A 14,528-nucleotide genomic window follows, 5' to 3' on the forward strand; every position below is an offset into this window, starting at 1 on the left:
TTTGTCTGCTCTGCCAGAAAATATTGACATGAGGATCTGAATTGAATAATTGTATGTAGAAAGATAATGTTTATTCCTCGTGAGGTTAAAATGCGTTACACTGCAGCAGGAAACTACTATGATGTTCTGTTTCTGTTGCTATGCAACTCGAGCAGCTTATTGAGCTCCTCTTGGTTGAAATCCGGTGCCTGCAATGCCAGATCTTGATTCCCGGGATTTCCATTCACTGTGCTAGAGCTTCCTGTTGCCACTGTCAGGGACTGATTGTTTGGCTGGGGTGGGCGGCTTGTGGCTAAGGTGACATAGGATGATCCAACGTTCTCTTGAGTGTCGATTGGTTGACGATGATGATCGTTGACGATATTGTTCTGTGATGGCCGAAGTAGCCCCTGTGTGCTAGCAATTGTCGTGCTCATTGACATGCTCTCGTCTTGAGGCTTCGCTTGAGCTTGAGCTTGAGCTTGATCATGACCATTTTTAGGCCGACTTACAGTAGCTATCGTGACCTGCCCTTGGACTGGATTCGGCTTCCTCCATATTATGAAATAAATAGAGACAAGTATAAGCAAGAGACCTACAGGTAAGCCAACCGATAAGCCGATAATCAGAGCCAGGTTCTTCTTCCTCTTTGGATTGGGCAAGCTCGGGTTTCCATCCCCACTGGCTGTGTACACTTCGATGGCACTTATCACAGGAGGGAGCGTGGAGTTTTCATTTGCTTTCAACTGAATCATTAAAGAGTCGATCGACTGCGCGGTGGCCCATGCCCATGAGCAGTTCCCGTACTCCGGGACCAGAGTCATCAAGAAATTGTTATTGATGTAGATATCGATGTATCTTGTATCGTTTTCACCCAGGAAGCTTACCTCGGTGAAGTAGAAGACGATGTAGGTGAGGTTATTGGTTGTGGCGAATGTGAACTGTAGATCGATAGGGTCTGAGAGGTCCTGCGCTTCAACTGCGACAGTTATTGCATCATCCGGCGGAAAATTTACACTGGTGTACTCGATCGAAAATGCAGTAGAGGTCACTTGAGTCAAGCCTGATGGAATATATGGTTCCCACACCCGATTATAAGGGTCATCAGGGTACCTGTCGATAAAGCGAAAAGTTAATTAGGAAATCAAATAAAGCCAAAAATGATTTCTTTCTCATTCGTCTATGCCTGTGGACTATGGAATTAGTGGAGCGAAACTCGAACGGCTGTGTTATGAAAAATAGCTAAAGACTTGATATTATTCACCCTATTATCCACTTGGTTTGTTCTGCTCCATAGTTGTATCGGTAACTCTTGATCCACGCTAGATCCCTCTTCATACCATAGTACATATTCTCAGCCAGAGGCCAAATCTCAAGAGTCGAGATGAACGGGAACTGCTTGTCCTCAGTCCGGACCAGACAGATGCTTACGTTGTTCGACCCTTGGCTCGTGTGGATCACCTCCTGGTACTGGATTGTTGTGGAGGAGGTCTCGATTGTTGCCCACTTGTTTCCATTGAACTGAAGGTCGAAAGTTGGCCCCTTGGAGCGCCCGTCGTAGTTACCATAAAAGAAGGAGGCCTTGATGAAGTACCTCGTTGCCGTTGGCGTTGGTAAAGTGTAGCAGTTGCGGCTTCCTTTCTTGAAGACTCGGAGGGTGTTGAGTTGGGTTAATCTGGTGAGGCTGTTGGTCGAGACGTTCTCGTTTGTGCCCGATGCGATGTAGTTCTCATCGGCCTCCCAGTGGCTTCCATCATCAAATGTGTCATAGCTTGATTCCGCTCCACAGTCTATCCTCAGCAACGTCGTCTTTCCTGTTGCGTGCAGGAAGAACCAGTGAAAGAATCGAACAATCAACTCGATTTGTATATTCCGCTAAATGTAAGAGGCAAAGATGGCTTGTGTCGCACTAGATCGAGTGATACTGATGATTTACCTTGAGAGAGAGCTTTCACAGCAAGCAGGAGAACTAACAGCAACACGTGAATCTCCATTGACATACCCATGTCCTGTACGATATTTACCACACGACGACATGAAACTTTCAGTTTATAAGGACGCGAATGCAATTGTATTTGCAACGCAATTTCCTCATTCCTTTGTGTGGCTTTCAGTTTGATGGGGACGACACGGTTCCATGAAACTGATAATGGTTTTGCCGGTTTGGAGTTTATAATGTTGTCCGTATCAGTAGAGCTGAAGGTAGCATTTTCTAGTGATGCGAAGGAGATTAGTTTCTTTTTTTTTCATGGGAGCACAAGACATTTTGGTGGCACCCTCTTGGCCTATTAATTAAGACAGATAGCACGAATTTTCTTATTTTCATTTCAAGATCGATGATTGGCCATTCATAAAATAAGTGCGTAGCGTCCCGTCTACGTATCATAAAGAAAAGTTTACACTGTAAATACATTGTTTATCGGGATATCAACCTCACATGTCCAGCCAGCCATATCGTGTACATTACGTGTGAGTATATGGGATTATCCAGACTGATTGTCTCACGCTCAGACTCCTCATCTAGCTGCCTAATGGAGTCCCAACAACGTCTACTTCTTACCACTACTTTTTTGTGGTACAGTGAAAACACAGTTAGATATTGCCCATGATGTTGATATAGAAAATGGAGGACACCCTGGAGCACATTTACAAAAGGTTACGTCAAAATGCCTCTGCGAAGAATGAAGATGACCTGCACCCTATAGCTCTCCGGTTTCGACTGTCACGACAACGCCGTTATTGGATTTCTTCATGTATGGGTTCCCGCCAATTGGTTTATGAATTTATCTGATCAATTATTATCATTCTTTTATGCACTACTTGAACTCAATTAGGTGGTGCATTCATTTCATGCTTCTAAGTTACTCACGCAATGTGATCGAATACTTACTCACCACAGGCGGAATCCACAAATTTGAGGACCATGAAGGGAATTTCCATGCATCGCTAGTCAATGACGTGAGAGGGCTGCTAGTCTGAGAGTAATTAAATCCACGGTTCTCTCTTCTTTTTTTCTTTTGCTTTTTCTTTTTTCGGTGTGCATCCCGATATTCCGAAGTTCAATAGGTTCCCGAATAATTCAGTCGAGGCGGGTCGGAGAATAAATGTCGAACCGCTTGAACCAATCCACGTTGATAAACCCCCATTTCTCCCTTTGATATAGAAATCTCATTCGATATAACAATAATAAAAGATAAAATTGCATTCCACCGAGAAACAAAGATAAAATTTCAAATCATTGGAAATTGCAACGATGGCCAACAAAAGTAAATCCGAGATTAGGTTCACAGGAAGCCCAATTAGATGGCCCATACTCTTCTTCCTCGGCCCGTGCAAAATTGGGATTTCCATTCGTCGAGGCGGCGAGTTTTCTTCTTCATTTTTTTTTTTTTGGCTGAATGAGTTTTCTTCTTCATTGTCATAGCTCACAGTGTTGCCGTAAATAATCATATGAGGATATATAATCTTTATTTTCTCATGAACATAAAGAAACGCGTCCAAGATATTTGGTATGAGATAATCCATCCAAATTGCTGTTAATGTTGCATTCAAATGATGTGCGTCCACAAATTGCCTTGTTTAGTAGTACAATTTTAATGGCAATCACTTGTACTGGGATTTGACATTACCACTAAAATGGTGTTCGCACATTTGCTTCGGGAACGGGATGGCATGCGGATTGCCCTCAAAATGACAATCTAGGGGTTCCAGGACCGTTAGATCAACGTGGTTTTTGTGCAAAAATTATATTGGTCCCCAGTTTTACAGAAAAGAATAAAGAGAATGAGAAATTTTTTAGGTTTTACAGCGTGCCACCGAATGATATATCTAATTTAATGAGGGTATACCAACATGATTCACGTGGATTTCTAGCTACTTTACATGCATCCATATATGGATATGGTCCCTACAAATCTGCCAGCCACAATTATAAATTAAAATAAAGTAACTAAAGTGTGGATTAGTTTAAGCTATTCGGATTTGTTTATCTTAAGTAAGATCTCGAGATCGAGTGTTATGAATTGAGAAAATCCATACTTAAAGAGCTTTACTCCTTAGTGGGCAGATCCGATTCGACTGGATTAGTCGGGTCCTATTGGGTTTTCGAATATCACAGTACACATCAAAAAATAAAATAAAATAGCGAACAGTTGGAGTGGAGAAAATATCGATTACCGATCAACTGGAAAAAGAAAATATATATCAATTCCTAGTGAGATGTACAAAATAAAAGCTATAAGGGACCTCACCTCTCTGTTCATCCCTTTCTTCGAGCTGCACCATTCCTCAGATTCAGAAGAGACCTTCTTCCTGTACGTATCAAAAGATGACGAGCTGTGTCGTCAATGCACAAATGACTTTTTATGCCACAGGACGGATCCAAAAACAGAGCCGGAGCTCTCCGACATGTAGTCCCCGAGGTCCGGGATCAGTGGCCCAGCTGCCTGCACAAAGACGATGTTCAAATAACTTTCCTGGCTCCCATGATAAAGCAAGAGTGTTACACATGCATTTACATTCATTTTGTTCTTTATCTTCATGAAAAAAGTTGTAACCAAAGGAAGTGTTATCCTGTTCAGGTTCTGGTAATTCAACGTGCTCAGGATTCTTCAAAAGAAGCTGAAGTCACCTATGCATCTGCTGCACGCCGCTCTGCCGATTATCATCCAAGCGTTTGGGGTGACTATTTCCTCAAGTATGCTTCTCAAGACACAACGCCGGTACAAAATCAGCCACCTACCTTCTAATCCATACACGGGTTTTACAGAGGACGTTGGATTCATTTGGATTATTAGATATATAATATGACTCATATACTGGTAGTTCCATAGGGCCAACGATATATATGAATAGTACACTTGCATTCCACCTCACAACGATCTCGATAAATGTACAGGAGATACGGCATCCTTTTGATGATTGAACTATGGATACAACGTCCAGTGTGCTGTGAGGGAATTATATATCTTCATTCCACAACCCAATAAACACATGTATAATAGTAATTCGATTTTGTAACAGGTGACTGACTTGTGCTGGATTCTGTGAAGCCATAATTGGATCACACGCTTTAGACTATACACGCAAAGCTGCTAATTTTCACACAGTCGAACCCAGCAAAAAGAACAAAAATTTCACACAGTCGATCATATAGCAACCAGAGGTTTTTCATATTACTTTTTTTTTTTTAATATCAAAGTATCGAGAGGAATGAGCAATCAAGCTAAGAAACCTTCATTAATCTCTGTATCGTTAATATACAAAAGTCTGTAGCTTCTAGAGCTAAGACAAGAAAAGAAAAAATCTATGCCTACCAAATCGTGTACAAACTAACTAAAAATAGAGAACTAAATGTAGTATATGGTAATATTACACAAACGAAGAAGATCTTCCCGTAATATTTTTATTTTTGGGTTAATCGTTTTTCATATTACTTAAAGAATTAAGATTGAACATTGCACGTAATATATATATATATATGTACGTATCTTGGAGCGTTACATGCTCCAGTAAATTAAGAAACATGCACATTAATTAACTAGTGTTTCAATGATCATGAAGCTTGTGCATTTGATACAAACATCATTTTAATAAAATTATTATAGTCCCATTCAGTTATATCATCAATACAATTAAAATAAATGAAAGAAAAGGTTGCTCATGTTGTCTGAGATAATATCTTGTTGAAGGTAGACGACGACAAAGCAGTGCAGCAAATTCAGGAACTGAAGTCAGAAGTGAAGAGGATGCTTGCGTCCGAAGATTATAGTAGGCCCGCAAAAAAACTAAATCTGATCGATCAGATTCAACGTTTAGGAATTGCCTATCACTTTGATAGAGAAATCAAGGATTTCCTTGAAGACATTTATGCCAGCATCCGTCGAAATGGCGCCACCGAGGATGAAGATGATCTGCACACTACAGCTCTCCGATTTCGACTGTTGCGACAACATGGTTACTGGATTTCATCGCGTACGTCTTCTGATAAATGAATTTATCAGTTCAAGTTGTTCCATGCACCAATCAACTTAATGGTGGATTGGCTTATGCTTCTAATTTACTGACACAATCGCCATACATGGCGAATGAAATACTTACATAATAACGCGTGATCAGATCCTCACCACAGGTGTCTTTGACAAATTCAAGGGCCGCGAAGGAAATTTTGATGCATCGCTAGTCAATGACGTGAGAGGGCTGCTAAGTTTGTATGAAGCGAGTCACTGTAGCACACGAGGGGAAGAAACTCTGGATGAAGCACTTAGTTTCTGCTTTACCCACCTCAAATCCATGGAAGAGAAGCCTGTCATAGTAGCTCATGCCTTGAAGCAGTGTATACATCGAGAGATGCCGAGGCTGGAGGTGAGACGATATATTGAGACATACCAATGCATCGATTCCCACAATGAAGTCTTCTTGAGCTTGGCAAAGCTGGACTTCAACTTGACCCAGCAACTACACCAGAGGGAAGTCGCCGAAACTTCATGGTTTGGTTTCAACTGTTGGTCTAAGTCTAAAATAACTCGATTAATTAATCGGTGATAAGGGCTGGACTGACCAAAACGTCACCCAATCAGGTGGTGGAAAGACTTGGACTTCAAGAGGCAGCTACCTTTTGTGCGAGATAGGATCGCAGAATGCTACTTGTGGAACTTAAGCGTGTATTTTGAGCCTGAGTACTCGCTTGCCAGAAAATTTGTCACGAAAGTGATGGCAATGGTCACGGCTGTTGATGACATATATGACTCTTACGGTACAATCGAAGAGCTGGAACTCTTTACAAGAGCTGTGGACAGGTTAGATTATATAATCTATCCAAATCGTCAATAACAAATAGGTAATATTCAAAGTTCATGTCATTTGATGTGTATCCATAATATATATATTTTTCAGGTGGGACATTAATGCCGCAGATGAGCTTCCTGGTTATATGCAAGTCTGTTATACAGCACTTCTTGATGTGTACTCCGGAATCGGGGATATGTTGGCCGAGCAAGGAAGATCATACTACCTCTACTATATGAAAGAAGCGGTAAAGCGAACCCTGTTGACTTAGTTTCTTTCACTGAACACTACAAGCACTGAACGCCCATTTTCATGTGTTTAAGTTTAGAGGAATTTGATTAATCCTAATGGAATGGAACAAATAGTTGAACATGGCTGATCAATTGACTGAGCTTATGTTGACACGTTTTTGTGCGTCGATCGTTTCTGTGATTATTTCTCAGGTGAAAATTATGGTTCGATTTTATTTTCAAGAAGCCAAATGGTTCCACCAACAGTACATACCCACGGTGGAGGAGTACATGGAAGTTGCAGTAGTAACACTTGGCTACCAAATGCTGATAATCGTATCACTCCTCGGAATGCCAGAAATCACCACAGAAGAGACCTTTCAGTGGTTGCTCAGTAACCCCAAGATAGTGAGAGCATCAGCAGTGACCTGCCGGCTCATGGACGATATCGCTTCTCATAAGGTATGAACGCATTGCTTGAGAAATTCTTCTTTAGCTTGAAAGAACCTGTTGGCTAGCTATACAGTTAATTAATCAAATGAGTTGTGATCTATCATAGTTTGAGCAAGCGAGAGGACATGTTGCATCTGTGGTGGAGTGCTACATGAAGCAATATGGAGTTACGGAGCCAGAAGCAGAGAACGAGCTCAAGAAACGAGTCGAAGATGCATGGAAGGACATCAATGAAGAGTGGCTCCATCTCACTGAAGCACCACCCCATGTTCTCATGCGAATTGTCAACTATGCGCGTGTGGTCGATGTAATGTATAAGGATGGTGATTGCTTCACAAATTCGCAGACGAAGCTGAAGGATATTATAGCTTCTCTACTCCTTGATCCAGTTCCAGTATGAGCATCACGATTGAAGTTGAGACATGGCACAAAGACTATGAAAATCTTTCTTATGAGTCCAATTAATGACATATGTATAACCAGAAATTATCACCAGAATTCTGGGTAATAATGTTTATTTATGCTTTGGCGTAGCGCCTTGTTTTCCCCGTGTACTTTCTTTGTTCACTGAATAAAATGAAGCATCAACTTTCCCCATTTTATCCAATTCTCTAGCACAAGCACCTCACAATTTTGGCACAACCATTATTTATCGATTTGTGACAAGTTTAATTGAAGAACTTGGAACCCTTCTAGAGGGCCATTTGATCCTGTGCTTAAACAGGGCAAGATATGCAATCCTGACAATCAGAAGAACTCCTGCACTAATCAGCCCAACAGTGAGTCCAACAATGAGAGGCCGTCTGTCTTGATGAAACATTGTTCAAAAGATATGGCAGTGTATCAAATTATGTATACCATGGAAAACAAACAAAACTCAGTTTGTGGCAATTTCAACTGAGGAACTACGGGCGCTTCTCGAGGGCCATTTGATATTGTGCTTAAGTGGGGTACAATAAGCAACACCGATAATCAGAAGAAGTCCTGCGGTAGTTGGCCCGACGGTGAGTCCAACAATGAGAGGCTGTCTGTCTCGATGTACATGGTTTCCATCAATGTTGCAGGATGCTCAGACACACACATAAGGTTGAACAGAGACTACTAATTGGTTATTGGTAATATCAAAATCTAGATGTGAACTTGTTTAGTGCTTACAGAAGTTTCAATTTCTTGTTCTTGGTTATCCTCCTTGGTATGGTGCCGGAGAAGTTATTATTCGAGAGAATGCTGCAAAATGGAATGATATGAAATAGAAAAATTTGGACATTAAACATCGGGTCAGCATGTTCTTTTTCACGGAAATGATGCATCTGCTCTGGTAATAATATGACTCACAGTAACTTGAAATTCGGCAGCCTTCCAAGAAAATGAGGGATTGATCCGCTTAACTTATTGTTCCCGAGATCTCTGAAACGATAGAAGTCAGGGGAAAACTGTTACTATAATATCAAAACGGAGATATGTGATTTTCGGAAACTGATCACTCACATTGTCTCGAGGGCTCGCTTTTGGCTGAAGTCTGGGAGATGACCTTGGAGACCATACCCAGAAAGGTTCCTATAGGAAAACATCTCATGACTTGGGTTATGGTTCTGGTAGGCAATGTTATGTGTTGACAAGTTTGGGCTAACTTAGACTGAAGTCACATTCGGAGTCGGCTAGAATTCGCTGCAAGTCAGTCATTGCCAGCTAGAGTTTAAGGGAAGACATGGATCCCCGCTCCATCCTTGCAGCTGCTCAAATCCATCAATGATTGCTTTTAATCCATCCACTGCACCAAACATGGATCGTACCAAAACACAAAATTATAATTTCTTGAAACAAACCGACTTTTAGATTTCATATGGTTAGAGGAAAGTGCTTGATGTGTATCTGGTGTTATGCGCTCTCGAGGATTAGAATAGTAGTGCAGTGGTTGCTCACCGTCATCTTGTGATGTAGCTGTATACCCATGGATATACACTGAATCATAAACCTTGATCACGTTAATAATTGGTGGCAGGTCAGATTTATTTGGGATCAGGTACACAGCAGGATCATCTATGAATTGGATCCCGAAAGAGGTGCAATTTTGGTCCTGTGGCCTGAATGTGTAGAAGTATATGTCTGAGATGTACAAGTAGAGCAATCACAGATCATGTACAGGCGTTGGCTCCACACTCAAAGTATAGCAAGAGTCCACGTGAACCTTGGAATAGAGCGGGAAGTCAAATTCTGCTGATAAACCCATAATTGCATGAAGCAATGCTGGATCAGGTGGGTAATCCACGCTTGTGGAGATGATGAAAGTGAAATCTGCAGTCCGGCTCCGCACAACAAAATCAGACTCGTTCCTTGGTTGCCATCCCCAATTGTACTTGTACTGGCTTACGGAGAAAAAATGAACCCACATTAAGTTTTTCTAGATCTATTTGCATTTGTAAATATATGTCGATGATGACTTCTTACCCAAGAATCGAATTGGTCGCACCATACATGTTCCGGTAAAGAGTGCGCCATGCCATATCACTGCTCATATTTGCAAACGTTCCATCGGGTAAGGGCAACAGCTCTAACGTTGATATAAATGGACATTGCCCATCCCAAGTCCGAGCTAAGCTGACACTTATACTTTCTCTAGGACTCGTATAGATCAGCTCCTCATGCTGCGGCCCCACAGTTGAGGTCGAGACAGCTGCCCATTTAGGACATTGGCGGCTGGGAGAGTCCATCATGGTTCCCATAATGAAACCCGGCTTTGATGAAGTATCTCTTGTTTATTATCACAGGTAAAATGTAACAGTTCTTATTCTGCTCTGTGAAGACACGGAGTGAGTTCAGTTGCTCTGCAACACTTAGGTTGTTGTTACTGCTGTTAGATAGCAGCTTGTTTGTGCCAGCCCGGATGAAATTCTCGTCTGCCCACCAGAAACTCCCCTCGCTGTCACGGTAGTTCCTGCCAGACCACAGCCTATTCGAATCCATTCTGATGTATCTGGATATTAAAACGAACCCAAATAACATTAATCCTGTCCAACTAACACTTGAAATGTAGCCCACACGCTTATCATTATCAGAAAGTCAATTTGAATTACCTTGAGATATGGCTTTGGGAGGTAAGAAAACCAGAACTAGCGACATTGGAATCCTCATTTCAATCCCCCTTTTCATTTCCATTGGTCATGAGATGAAGATCCATTTTATACTGACATCAGGAGGTAGAGAAAGAACAGAGATCAGCAAAAATTAATCTTTATTTGATGTTGCTTTGACAAGTACAGCTTGGTGATTAATTTTTTTTCCAGCAAAGAGTTTACATGCAGCTTTGTTTCTATCAGTTCCAAGGCCATTCGAGTTGCCATAAAATAAGCATGCTTTCCCTTTTTTCTCAATATCAAATTATTTTCATGCCTTCCTACCAAAAAAAATAAATAGATAATATTTTCATGCTTTGGGCCTTCCAAGCATTATTTACAATGAAACTGATGGAATACTGTCGGACTTGCTCAAGATACATCATTGTATGTTATCAATGCCCTTCATAAGTTTATAATTTTTAAGGTTGATGTTCATTGTGAATTCAATAAGTTTGCTTGCTAGTTTTTTATGAGCCCAATCACGTCATCCTCTCCTCATGTCAGCTAGTCCTATGCTGCTCCGAAGTCCATATTACTCTGGATATTGTATCACCCTCTAATAAGTGCAAATGATTCGAAGTAGTAGAGTTCACAGAATCTTAGATCGCAGGATTGAAATAAACTGTGATGTTCAAGTTGTACTTGGCACTTACAACGTCAACTGTCTGTGAGGAACACCATCATCTGATTTGTCTCAAGCATTACTTCAACTTGTCCTTTAGCGAAGCGAGACAAACGAAAACAACGATCAGAAGAAAGACTAAAATAATCCGACTCCAAACTCGACAAGAACCTGAATCTTTTTGTTGTGATGAATTACCTTCAAAGCAATATATATTCGTCCCGATGCATGATGTTCCCCTCAACACTGCACACGAGGGTGAGAAAAATGAGCCAACTTTTCCTCCTGAGAGAAACTTAACAGAAGAAAAATGTTAGAGAAACTACTCACTGGAAAGTTAGTTGATTGTTGTTAACTACGCTCTTCGGTAAGGTGCCTGTGAAGTTGTTATTCGAGAGGATTCTGCAAAGGGAAGAATATTGTTGAGAGAATAATTGAACTTTATTTTATGTTATGCGTCGTTGACTTACAGTAGCCTAAGGTCAGGCAGTTTCCGGAAAACTCGGGATGGGTCCAATAAGGTGGTTGTTTCCCAAATCTCTGAATCAAAAAAATCGAGGCGAAATGTGTTAGTGACAGATTGGAAAAGGTGAAATACACATTCTGAGTGACCGGATTTTTCCACAGCGAAGGCACTCACATTGTCTCGAGGACTCACATTTTGCTGAAGTCTGAGATGACTGTAGAGACCATTCCCTGGTAATTCCTGCAAAGACCACTTAGAGTTGAAAGGATTATATTGTTTGGTTAATTCCAAAAAGTTACAATTGACGGAACAATGAGGTTACTCTTAGAGGATACCCCTCATTGCAAGTAAGCCACTGCCAGGTCGTATTGCTCGGGAGGCATGGGTCACCGCTCCACCCCTGAGGCTGCTTGAAGGCACCTATTGTTGCTCGTATCCCTTCCACTGCATAAAGAACACAAAAAATAATGATCCTTCCTCACAAAGAGCTGGTGCAGAAACACCGATCAGATTATTATAACGTGCATTCTTTGTACTTACTGTCATCATTTGACGTTTGTTTTGCTGACCAGCCTACTCGAAGTTGAATTGTAGATTTTGATTGCACTAATGATTGGTGGCAGACTTCCCGCACTTGTATCAGATGACTCCAGAAAGATTGGCAAGTTGACCCTTGTATCAACTCTAGGGTCGTACTGTTCCTATACTAAGGGACTATGTTGGTGAAGTTTGTTGAAACAGTTGTCCATTTATTCCCGTCAAACTTGAGATCGAAAGTTGGGGCCTGTGATAGTCCGTCATAGTTGCCGTAATGGAAAGCCTCCTTGATGAAGTACCTCCTGCTTGTCGTGACAGGTAAAATGTAGTGGTTCTTGTTCTGTTCCGTGAAGACACAGAGCGGGTTCAATTGCTCAATTCCACTCAGGTAGCTGCTGTTGGAAAGCTGTTTGTTCTACCAGTTCGAATGAAGTTCTCATATACCTGCCAAAGAATTTCATCTCCATCTCGATAGTAGTAACCTGATCCACAGTCTATTCGAATCCACTTCCCTGTATCTGGTACAAAGGAATCACATTGCTTGGACAGAGTACTTACGAGGAATCTACAGCTTAAAAGAAAAAAAAAAAGTTAAGTAATCGTGTTGCTCTAAAATTGATCATCGAATAATACCGATAACACAAAAAAAAAAAAAGTCAGCCGATAAATCCTTGTTCAGAGAGAAAAAAAATACATATACGGAGCAGAGAAGAACCTTGAGAGTAGTCACTTGGAGCAAAGAAGACGAGAAACAGCAGCAAAGAAATCCTCATTACTGTTTAGGCAATGGCGCCGCAAATTGAGGGTAAAGCAGAGCAGAGGAATACATAAACATTTAATGCCATTTTGTTGACAAAATAATTTGTTTCTTTTGCTCGTATCATTTACGTAATATGCAATGTTCAAATGTGCCATAATTTCATCTGGTCTGCTAACTGTGTTAGTACCTGAGAATTTTTCGGGCCTCGGTTGTCCCAAGCATTGTAACAATGGAAGCTGTTATGGATGGATTTGGCCTGTGCCTGGGAAGTGCAAGAAATTGCAAAGTTGAAGATTTGGCTGTTTCTCAAAGCACACCTATGGAGATGACATACAGAAAAAGACCAAAAATTAGTCTATGTTTCATCTTGTTCAGTTTCTGTTACATGTCTGCAGTTCTTCAAAGGGGTGAAATATATAGAAAATTAGAAAAAGAACAGCAACCATCAGCAGAAGGCCCGAAACATAACCTGACAGTTTGTCCAGCAATGGCAGGTATTCTGCCTCGATGTACAGAGTACTTTGTTCCCCTCGACCCCGCACAGAAGAGCCAGAGATAAGACCAAACTTCGGGACATAGTTTTAACTTCTCTGCAGACAGCAATCGGATGGAATGGAAGTGAAGTAACTTATAAATCAGATTAGATAGTTAGTTGAAGCTCATTCAAATGACCATTCCCATTTAAAATTCCCAACTGAGGGTGACTTCAACCAGCCAGCTTGCGTCGTCACCAAGAAGGTTCATCTTGCTGAAGTGTAGCACAGAGTGATTTAATGAGCTGTCGCCGCCAAGCAAGAACTTGAGCGTGATGCTTGGTAGGGTTGAAGGAACCTCGACTGCACAGAGCAAGAAAAGATCGGGCAGGCGCTTGAGGCTCATGCTAATGAATGTCACGCGCTATGCAGAGCTCCATAAAGAGAATTTTCATTATATTGATAACTATATATGCTCTCTTTTTTTTTTTGTGTTGAACTTGGCATATAAAGAAGTGTATTTTCTTTTTTTTGCCCCGGGGGGTTATAATAAAGAGGTGTAATTGAAAAAAAATGAAGTTTTTTACCAAGATGTCATTATATGTATATATTAGGATACATTATCTAAAATAAAAAATATGATACCTCTTTGAAAATTAGTTGAGATGATGGAATTAACATTATTTAAGTTTTAAGGGGAAATGATCGCTCCATCAAGTTGGAGAAAAAAGACAATCAAAGTGGAATGCCCTTTCAAACTCATTATAAAGAACAATGGGAGTGAAAAGAGAAATATCTATTCCATTCAATTCCCTTCCATGCATTCTGGAGTACCAAAAGTAACCGGAGCTTTAACAGATATTGCTTTCACATCTGCGGCTTGTGGACTTATACTATACCAAGACACATTTGAAAGGCTTGCAGAAAACATAGCATTACAGGTTTGGAGTTTTATAGCCCGCACATGCACAGGCTAGTATTATTATAATGATTAACAAAATTATCATTATTAAGTTCTTTCATAAAATAATTTTTTTTTTCTCTTACATCTTCCTATCATTTCATGAATGCAATCTCTCATTGATTAGTAGCATGATGTCAGTACT

At 40.8% G+C, this 14,528-nt stretch overlaps 2 protein-coding genes and 1 long non-coding RNA gene across 9 annotated transcripts; 1 reads left to right on the forward strand and 2 right to left on the reverse strand.

Moving 5' to 3' along the window:
- Nucleotides 1-11: 11 nt before the first annotated feature.
- On the reverse strand, nt 12-2,190 carry LOC116198910 (uncharacterized protein At1g24485-like). The gene is made up of 3 exons (XM_031529180.1): nt 1,916-2,190; nt 1,244-1,793; nt 12-1,092 (listed from the first exon to the last, which is right to left on the reverse strand). The coding sequence occupies exons 1-3, from the start codon at nt 1,983-1,985 to the stop codon at nt 117-119; spliced, it is 1,596 nt and encodes a 531-aa protein (XP_031385040.1). The 5' UTR covers nt 1,986-2,190; the 3' UTR covers nt 12-116.
- Nucleotides 2,191-4,223: 2,033 nt separating this feature from the next.
- LOC116199157 ((-)-germacrene D synthase-like) lies at nt 4,224-7,927 on the forward strand. 2 transcript variants are annotated; one of them, XM_031529445.1, is made up of 8 exons: nt 4,224-4,471; nt 4,560-4,700; nt 5,670-5,952; nt 6,110-6,467; nt 6,558-6,776; nt 6,874-7,012; nt 7,209-7,457; nt 7,555-7,927. In XM_031529445.1, exons 1-8 carry the CDS (start codon nt 4,307-4,309, stop codon nt 7,846-7,848), a joined length of 1,848 nt encoding a protein of 615 aa, XP_031385305.1. In that variant the 5' UTR covers nt 4,224-4,306; the 3' UTR covers nt 7,849-7,927. The 2 variants fall into 2 exon arrangements, with proteins under 2 accessions (XP_031385305.1, XP_031385306.1); XM_031529446.1 differs by lacking the exon at nt 4,224-4,471 and having other exon boundaries at nt 4,563-4,700; nt 5,674-5,952.
- A 298-nt stretch (nt 7,928-8,225) lies between these two features.
- On the reverse strand, nt 8,226-13,835 carry LOC116199208. Of its 6 annotated transcripts, none has more exons than XR_004155500.1 (16): nt 13,419-13,835; nt 13,137-13,266; nt 12,634-12,707; nt 12,193-12,529; nt 11,988-12,096; nt 11,827-11,892; nt 11,657-11,726; nt 11,517-11,588; nt 11,385-11,432; nt 11,218-11,280; nt 10,523-10,632; nt 9,897-10,422; nt 9,372-9,810; nt 8,937-9,219; nt 8,784-8,855; nt 8,227-8,675 (listed from the first exon to the last, which is right to left on the reverse strand). It is a non-coding gene; the product is annotated as an uncharacterized LOC116199208 (long non-coding RNA). The 6 variants fall into 6 exon arrangements; XR_004155499.1 differs by having other exon boundaries at nt 12,634-12,754; XR_004155501.1 differs by having other exon boundaries at nt 8,226-8,675; nt 9,372-9,814; nt 12,193-12,754.
- Nucleotides 13,836-14,528: the final 693 nt, after the last annotated feature.

Source organism: Punica granatum, chromosome 3 (assembly GCF_007655135.1).
Source record: "Punica granatum isolate Tunisia-2019 chromosome 3, ASM765513v2, whole genome shotgun sequence".
In the NCBI taxonomy this organism is placed as follows: Eukaryota; Viridiplantae; Streptophyta; class Magnoliopsida; order Myrtales; family Lythraceae; genus Punica; species Punica granatum.

Coding starts and splice junctions, on each gene's coding strand:
- LOC116198910 (XM_031529180.1), bottom strand. CDS start 1,985: ATGGGTATGTCAATGGAGATTCACGTGTTGCTGTTAGTTCTCCTGCTT. Junction 1,794..1,915: donor TGTGAAAGCTCTCTCTCAAG/GTAAATCATCAG, acceptor TGCACGCAACAG/GAAAGACGACGTTGCTGAGG. Junction 1,093..1,243: donor CAAACCAAGTGGATAATAGG/GTGAATAATATC, acceptor CTTTATCGACAG/GTACCCTGATGACCCTTATA.
- LOC116199157 (XM_031529445.1), top strand. CDS start 4,307: ATGACGAGCTGTGTCGTCAATGCACAAATGACTTTTTATGCCACAGGA. Junction 4,701..5,669: donor CTTCTCAAGACACAACGCCG/GTACAAAATCAG, acceptor ATCTTGTTGAAG/GTAGACGACGACAAAGCAGT. Junction 6,777..6,873: donor TTTACAAGAGCTGTGGACAG/GTTAGATTATAT, acceptor TATATTTTTCAG/GTGGGACATTAATGCCGCAG.